This window comes from Monopterus albus, unplaced genomic scaffold, assembly GCF_001952655.1.
Source record: "Monopterus albus unplaced genomic scaffold, M_albus_1.0 scaffold808.1, whole genome shotgun sequence".
NCBI lineage: Eukaryota > Metazoa > Chordata > Actinopteri > Synbranchiformes > Synbranchidae > Monopterus > Monopterus albus.
In genome coordinates, this window is record NW_018128688.1 from 6,320 (window position 1) to 15,285 (window position 8,966).

Here is an 8,966-nt window from a genome sequence, read left to right on the forward strand (position 1 = left end):
ATCTGATATTTAATCATCAGTAACAGTGTTTTCCCCTCTTCATTCTCTGTGCTGAGGTTGCGAGTGTGCGTTTGATAGGGCTCAGAAACCAATCACACATTCCACTTTCACTGAAAATGAGACTGTCGCTGTGGATTTTCTGTTCTCTCTGAAAACGTCTGACCTTTTTTATAAGGGTTAATGAAGGTCAACAATGTAGGACTTCAAAAAAAAATCCTTCACACACACAGATATGAACACAGATAGCCTGTGTACACACTGTCTCACCAGCACTGGACAGGAGGAGGGAGACCGAAGAGAGCAGAAAACCTGGCACACAGTTCAAAGGTTTGGATTTAGTTGTGATAGATTTGAGATTAAAGAGACAAATATAACTGAGATTGCATATCACATGTTATGTAAAAGTAACATGCATTATGATACGTACGTTATGATTGCGCATAATTTAGTTTATTGTATTTCTTCTCAGCAGCGGATCTGGTTCTGAATTAATATGTAGGAAACAAAGGCAAATAGAGAGAAATGTGGGAAAAGGTTTCAGAGTGATAAATACATAAGACTATAGAAACAGAGTTTGTTAAGTATATGACTGTAAACAGAGGAAGTATGAAAAAGAATGAAAGACTCAGAGGGATAAAAGAGTGAATCTGTAGCATGATTGCGTGAGAGGGCAGGGTGATACAAGGGTTACTCTTATCTCTCTTCCATCTCGCCATCACTTTACCTTTTTAAACCTTTTGCTGGGAAAATGGGGTTTGATTCATCTTTTCTTTTTGACTATATGTTCTCACATTTATACTGCTAAAGGAGGACGTAAACGTGTATCTTGTTTCTTCCTGGCTCTTCTGTCAACTTCAGTCCCTTCCAGTTGCCTGAGTGTGTGTTTTAGAATTCATGCCCTGTGATTGACAACAGCACTAACTTGTTTTCTAAAAATTTTAAAGCTTCTTTCTTTTACGGTCCACAGACACCAGGCTGGATCTAGAGAAGTTGACAGGCGTATCCAACGTCAGCACCTTCTTACTGGACCGTTTAACAGGCAGGATGTTCCTGGGTGCCAGGGATGCCATATTGTCTGTGGACACCAATGACCTGAGCAAAGAGCCTCTCAAGGTACGAAGACAGTTAATGTGTGTGTGTTAGACTGAGAGAGAGGTAAAACAGCTGGTTTCCATCATGATAACCAACATGTCAGAAACGTTGCATATTTATCACATATTGAACTAATCATTATAAAGTTTACTTCTGAAGCTCCTTTGTAGTACTGTTGCTCTTAGACTACAAGTGCTTTCTTTCTGTCTGTGTTTCCATTCACCTAATGACATAACGCTGTAAAAACATTTTCATTCTCAGCCGAAGTTGAAATGCTGATATATCAATAAATACGTAGTGTAACAAAGTGCAATGGAAGAAAACTTAGTAAATTGCTCCATTGAAAACATGAAAACATCAGATCAGTGTGCAGTGATGAGAATGTAACCTTCCTCAAGTTAACATAAATGTGTTTTCCACTGGAAAGCCTAATTACATCATCTTGCTGCTCCTTCTTTTTCTACATTGAAGTTCTCCTAATAGATCAGTGGTTTGGAGGCAGCTGATTAGAGCATTAACCAAATGCTTATCAGCTCTAATTCTCTCTGTCTCTCTTTTCTCCAGATTACGTGGGATGTGCCAGAAGAGAAGAGAAAATCCTGTGTGACCAAAGGAAAGACAGAGGTGAAATATCTATATCTACAGTATATATGTTAAACGTTTCCTGGTTTTATGCATAAATTGGTCATGAAATGTGATCTGATCTTCAACAAAGTCACAAATATCAACAAACAATATTACTAAACTGATAAAACACAGTCATGATTTTTCATGTCCATTTTGAACATACAAAGTGATGGTGAAAAAAATCATGACAACAGTGTTTTAATAACTGGTTGAGCCACCTTTGGCAGCAATAACCTCAGGCAAACATTTCCTGTAGCTGTGGATTAGACCTGCACAACATTCAGGAGGAATTTTGGTCCATTCTTCTAAACATAACTGTTTCAGCTCAGCTATATCGTTAGGATGTCTGGTGTGACCGGCTCTCGAAGTCATTTCACAGCATTTCTACTGGGTTGAGGTCTGGGCTCTGACTAGGCCGCTCCAGAAGGTGGATTTTGTGTCTCTGAAGCCATTCTGTAGTAGATTTACATCAATGTTTAGGGTAATTGACCTGCTGCATCACCCAGCTTGTTCTGAGCTTCAGCTTGCCTGACATCATCCTGTAGGATACCTGGATAAACTTGGGAACTCATTTTCCTTTCCACAAAGGCAAGTGGTCCAGGTCCAGAGGCGGCAAAGCAGCCCCACATCATGATGCTCCTGCCACCATACTTCACTGTTGGGATGATGTTTTCATGTTGATACATGGTTCTCTTTTTTTACGCCATACGTAGGTCTGTGTGAATTCCACCTTCGTTCCATCTGTCCACAGGACATTTTCCCAGTAGTGCTGTGGATTGTCCAGGTGGTCTTTGGCAAACTTCAGGCATGCTGCAGTGTTGGTTTTGGAGAGCAATGGCTTCCTCTGTGGTGTCCTGCCATGGATAGCATGCCTGTTCAATATTTTGTGTATGGTTGGCTCATGAACAGAGATGTTAACTAACTCCAATGAATCCTTCAGGTCTTTAACTGTTACTTTAGGGCTCTGTTTCACCTCACTGAGTATTCTGTGTTGTGCCTTTGGAGTGATCTTGGCGGGGCGCCCACTTGAAGAGCTCTGTGAAGAGCAGCCAAAGTACCAAATTATGTCCATTTATGGACAGTATGTCTAACTGTGGACTGATGAATATCTAAAGTCTTCGAGATGACTCTAGCCCTTTCCAGCTACAAGCAAATCAACAACTCTTGGTCACAGGTCTTCTGAGATCTCTTTTTTGTGAGGCATGTCTCACATCGGTTGATGCTGCTTGTGAACAGCACACTGACACTGTTTGACTGTTTTTATAAGTCAAGGTAGTTCTAAACCCGCCTCCATATCCTGGAAAGCCTAACAACCACTAAAGTCTCTGCAGAATATGTTTATTTGACTCAGGGATTCAGATTCAACAACAAGCTGTCAAATCCCAACCTTGTCATATTAATAATTCCATCTTATTTCAAATAAATAAATGTATGATTTATGTGGCATAAGAAATTTGAAATGTGTTCATGGGTTTACATTTGATGCTCCAGCACGGACATGTGTGTGTATCACAACCCCCTGCTGTTAGGCATTGGATGGGAAGTTCTGGGACTTGTGCCAGGACATCATTTGGTGTGTGTGTGTATGTGTAGAGACAGAAAGAGAGTAAGAGAGGTTGTGTGTGTAAGTCACAGATGTCCAGTAACTGTGTATGGAAACCGGTTAAATGCTGAATACTGATTAAATAGAGTGTACTGTATATTCAAGCTGTGCCTCTCTTTCTATATGACTATAACTGGATATCAGCTAAACTTCTTCTAGTAAACTAACTCTGCACTGGAGTTACAGTATGTGTGGAGTAACATCTTCCTGAGTTGTTGGTTTTGACAGTTTGCTGGACGTTATCAGGCTGAAATGAAGCTTCAGCATCAAAACGCAAGATCTGCAATCACTAATGACCTGATAGAAAAGATAAACAAAGCCAATGAAAGGTCGGTATTTTCATAAAAGTAAAGTGCAATTATTTTGCATACGACAGGATTTTCATCAACAGGATTTTCTGTTTTTCATTGTAATAGGGGGGAGAGAAAAAACTGATAAAGGCAAGAAAGAGAAGAGTTTTTCTCAGATTTTGATTACAAGATTATGCAAGGTTCAAGAGGAATAAAAAGAAGGGCAGGAATTAAGATTTGAGAAAGGGAAGGAAACAAGAAGAGTGAAGAATTAGCATGGAAGGATGAAGTGCATTGTTATAACAGACAGAGAGAGAAAAGGAGTGTGGGGCTGAAGAAATAGATGATGATAAAAGAGACAGACTCAACAGGAAACTACCTTGAGGTTGACCCATTAACCCAGGGATGCATGGTGTGTGTGTGTGTGAGGACAATCTGTACAATTCCTCGCTGCTATCACCAGGATGCTACTAAACACAGGAGGTGTAATAAATGAAAATGTATTTCATCGGAGTATAATGTAATTTTCATGAGGTGAAACAAATTATCATCAAGGTATATACTTTTTTCCCCTGAGCAAACCTGTCTTTCAGTAATGGGTACACACTGTTCACAGCCTTCAAAAAAATTTAATATTACATATGCTGCATCATATTCATGTGTCAGCTCTTCCCTCATCACTGATTATTACTGTATATGGTGTTGACTGGAGAGTTGCTGTCATTTATTGCACGCTGTTTTTTGTGGCTGTTTAAAGCTATCTATAAAGTGTTAAATGAAGGTTGAGTTGAACATGTAGAATCAAACAAAACGTAGATGTCTGAAGTGTTAACATACACATAATTACTTCATTAGAGCACTTAGAGTATAATAACATATGCAAAAAACAGAACTGTGCTTGGAAAGTATGCTGATTGTGGTACAATAAAACTGTGGAAACCAAAACAATGAGCTTAAAGATGCTGAAACAGTACTCTGAGCTAGTGGGAACTCTAAGAGTTGGTTCACATTCACAATCATTTGACCCTCTTTTAATTAAAAAAACCAAAAACGGATTAGTTCAGTTTTAAAGAAATACAACCCCGTCTGTTAGGCAATAAAAATACATTTGTCACTTTGTATTTATTTGATTTTATATTAATATCCATTGGTATGTAATAGATAGTGCAGTATATGAAGTAAAGAGAAGAAAGTTCATCCATGCCCCCCCTACACACACGCACTTTATTATTGCAGAATTTATCATTATTGCAGAATTGCTCCCAGTTAGTGTCAGTTAGTATGAAAGCTTTAGGTATATTGGTGACAAGGCATTTTATTTCCACTGAGTACTGAAGCCACAAAGGTGTTTAATTTAAAAAAAGAATAATTACACATAATTATAATTGAGAATGGAATAGAATCAAATAGAATAGAGTAGAGTAGAACAGAGCTATTCAATCCACTCCATGACAGAGTGTGACTGAAGCATATGAAGGTGGTTCATTTGGGCCAGTAAAATAGCTAATCCCATGCTGATCCCATTGTCTCCAGCCTGAGCTTTCTTCCTCTCTTTGGTGCTCCATCCACCTCACATGGTGCTGCTCCAGTGTGAGGGTGGCGTGTGGTGGTGACCTTAGTTGATCTGGGTGTTATGGACTGAGCATCAGAGAGGATCCAGCCCCTGGGGAAGAGATGACTCAGGCCTAGAGCTCAGGATGACATACACAGGCTTACTAAGAATTGACTGTGTCATCATGTACCTGGGGAAGGACAATGGGGGTGTTTTTCCGTGACAGCTGCTGAGAAAATACGCATTTGTAAAGAAAGGTCAGATGAAAAGAGAGTGGGATTAATTACAAATACATCAGAGGAGCACATAAGTAGTTTTTTGTGTCTGTGTGTATTATTCATATGTGAAATGAGTGGTCTTAGCTTGCATGTGGGTTTGTGTGAGTGGGGTGGTCTCTGCTGGTTTCAGTGGGGGTCTCAAGTTTCTCTTCCAGCAGTGGGAGTTTCCAATTTCAAAGTCAATGAAATTCTAGCTGCTCTTTGAATCCACCCTAACCTTCCTCCTAAACTTGTGACACTTCTGGTTATGACCAAACCTACATGATCTAAAACTACAGTATCTCACTTATTAAAATAGTGACACAAACTCTGACTGTTGTGACTGCAGCCCTAAGCACTCATTACAGATGTACACTGAAGATTTTTAATTATAAATAAACAGTCATTTACAACAGTTTCTGTAAGGTATAATAAATATGAAGATACTCTGCATCATTTAAACTGGTTGAGCTAGTCTTTATTTCTGGGTGTTTGTGTCCCCCTGCAGGTTGACTGCCACAACTACATCCGCCTGCTGGAGTTTCTGCAAGATGGACGCATCTATGTTTGTGGCACCTACGCCTTTGATCCCCAGTGTGCCTTCCTGGTTAGTTTGTGTGCATGTGTGTATGCCTGGCATTACTCTGCATGGACCAAACCTGTTTACACACCCATATTGGGTAGACTTGACCATCCTTGTCTTTGTGTGTGTGTGTGTGTAATGTGAGGCCATTCTCCTGTTAGTTCATGTCTGCAAGTGTGAATTTATTTTTGAGTGAGGCATTATGGGGCATGTAGCACACTGTACATAATTTCTTTTATAATTACATACTTTCCCTCAGTAATTATAAGAAAAATGTTTGGTGCCAGTCAACCAACAAAAGCTTTTAGATCTTTTGTTACAAGTGACATTTTTTTGCAGGTACTTTGAGCACTAAAGTCACAAAATCTTTGCATAATAGAACATAATTAAAGTCAGTTATAATGACATTGTAAGCAGCATGGTGAACCAAAAGACAACCTGTAAAAATCAAATTCAGACCATTGATTTTTATCACTGTAATTAACTTTGAATATAAATAATTTATATAACTACTATTATTCATTTAGCAATTCAGTATTGTCTTTTTATTTTACCCTCTGTGTGTCTTTTTCCAATTGTCCTGCAGGAGCTCCCCTCCTTCACCCTGGAGATAGCTGAGGATGGAGAGGTGAAGATGGAGACAGGGAAGGGCAAGTGTCCCTTTGAGCCCAGCCAGCACTACACAGCTGTTATGGCAGGTAAGTGGACCGCTGGCTGATTGATTGGGTGTTTGTTGTCTGGTTGGAAAGAATGTTAGTCTGATGTAAGGTATTATCTTACTGTGGTGTGTGTGTTTGTGTTCAGGTGGTACCTTGTACACAGCAGCCACCAGTAACTTCCTGGGAACACTGTTTGACATCTCCCGGGCAATGGGCCCTGAGCAGGAGCGCATCCGAACAGAGCGATCCATCAACTGGCTCAATGGTGAGACATATATGTACACATTACCCCAATATCCACACATAACACTCTAACACACACAGTTTCACATGGCATTTCCTTCATCAAAGAGGAATAAATGAGGTTGCATTTGTGTGTTGTGCAGATCCAGAGTTTGTGAGCTCAGCCTTCATAGAGCACTCATCTGATGGCAACCCAGCGGGAGATGATGACCAGATCTACTTCTTCTTCACTGAAGTGGCCAAAGAGTACGACCTCTACACTAAAGTCAGAGTCCCCAGGGTGGCACGAGTCTGCAAGGTACCCCAATGTCTCGACTGAATGGTTGATTCATTTATTAAGTTAAATCTCGCTGACCTTGTCTTTCTCTTCTTGCCTGTTAAGTCTGACGTGGGAGGGATGAAGACTCTGCAGCGACGCTGGACCACCTTCCTCAAGGCCCAGCTGGTGTGTGAGGACAAACCTAGTGGTCAGCGCTACAACATCCTGACTGATGTTTTCACCATGCAACACACACAAGGCGACCCCAGCAGCACACACTTCTATGGACTCTTTACCTCCCAGTGGTAAGCTGAGAAACAAGCAGAAGTGAAGTGCAAACCAGAGCCTCGATATTATGTGACACTGGAATATTGACATTACAGCATTTTGTCATTATTAAAGAGTACACAATGCTAAAAACCTTAAAAAATGAATTTTTGTTATACCTCTTTCTCTTTATTTGCTCCAAAAGTAACAACATAATGACTGAAGCCATTCTCTTTCTTAGGGAGCACGAAGAGCTGTCAGCAGTATGTGTTTTCAGTCTGTCTGATATCAACAAAGTGATGGACGGTCCCTTTAAAGAGCTGAGGAAGACCTGTGAGAACTGGATCAACCCTGAACCTGTCCCCACACCACGGCCTGGCCAGGTACAAAAACTCTGATCTCTTCTATCACTATGCTTTACACAGTGCCTTTGTTACATTCTACTATACTATAATAAATGACGTTTCTCTCCTCCTTCCCTCCACATTTTATAGTGTTTGAACAATGCATTAAAGGCTGAAGGATTTGAATCCTCCCTAAAACTTCCAGACAAGGTGCTGACGTTTGTGAGAGACCACCCTCTGATGGAGAACAGTGTTACTGCAGCCCCCCTGCTGGTGCAGAAGGGAATCAGATACACCAAGCTGGCTGCAAACCATAGAGACACCAAAGTGCAGCCGAGAGGAGTAGTGCTGCACCTTGGAACAGGTCAGGAGAGAAGGAAGTGATAAAATGAAAGATAGAAAGTCAAAGTGATGGTCGACACTGAAGATAATGAACATGAAAGATTTAATATTTTGGAAATCAGTCCAATTTTTATGACCTTACTCAAAATATGCAAATAAATTAATTGCGAAAACAAAAATGAATTATGTTTTTGATCAAAGATGAGGTCACTTGTTGACCATATACAGTAAATGCGTGTGTGTGTGTGTGTGTTGTAGACCGTGGGGAGCTCCATCAGGTGGAAGTAGTTGGCCAGAACGCCACCTTACTACAAGAGATCCCTCTGTTCAGCTCACAGGAGCCCATTAACAATATACTACTGAGCCAGGTATCATGCACATCTAATAGCAATTTTCGGTTTGTTCACTTATTTTTGGTTTGCTCCTTTCTTGCAAGACAGGAGCGGTTTACAGCAGCACTCAGAGAGGTTCGTTAGAGAGGAGTTTACAGCGGCACTCAGAGAGGTTTGTTAGAGAGGTGTTAGGTTATTTTTTAGTTAGATAGATATTCAGAGATTTGTTGTCTATGAATGTTTAGTGCAGACAGGGTGACTAGCTTAGGCTGTTAACTATTCAGCCTGCAGTGCAGACTGCAGGCACGTCAAGGTTACAGGAAAACTGCTGTTAGTGTCAACTGTAATGCTAGTCTTAATATTTGTCTTAATGTGTAAGGTTATGTCCAATTGTTTTAGATACACACCACGAAAACAACAGTCACGCACCTTGACTTTTCCTCATGTTTTGGCTAAACGTTATAGCAGCTGCAAGGCTTGCTTATCGGGTGACGTCACGGTTCGACAGCCCAGAAA

At 40.5% G+C, this 8,966-nt stretch overlaps 1 protein-coding gene across 1 annotated transcript in view; it reads left to right on the forward strand.

The window, feature by feature from the left end:
• Window positions 1-269: 269 nt before the first annotated feature.
• The window catches only part of LOC109953586 (semaphorin-4F-like), a gene marked incomplete at its 3' end in the record, with an annotated part of 10,025 nt that continues 1,328 nt past the window's right edge, over window positions 270-8,966 (forward strand). Inside the window, exons 1-11 of the mRNA XM_020589062.1 lie at window positions 270-327; window positions 968-1,113; window positions 1,657-1,716; window positions 5,930-6,028; window positions 6,591-6,702; window positions 6,809-6,928; window positions 7,050-7,204; window positions 7,289-7,470; window positions 7,674-7,815; window positions 7,927-8,140; window positions 8,377-8,486. Of these exons, the coding sequence (XP_020444718.1) occupies window positions 1,045-1,113; window positions 1,657-1,716; window positions 5,930-6,028; window positions 6,591-6,702; window positions 6,809-6,928; window positions 7,050-7,204; window positions 7,289-7,470; window positions 7,674-7,815; window positions 7,927-8,140; window positions 8,377-8,486 (1,263 nt within the window). The remainder of the gene's footprint in view (window positions 328-967; window positions 1,114-1,656; window positions 1,717-5,929; window positions 6,029-6,590; window positions 6,703-6,808; window positions 6,929-7,049; window positions 7,205-7,288; window positions 7,471-7,673; window positions 7,816-7,926; window positions 8,141-8,376; window positions 8,487-8,966) is intronic.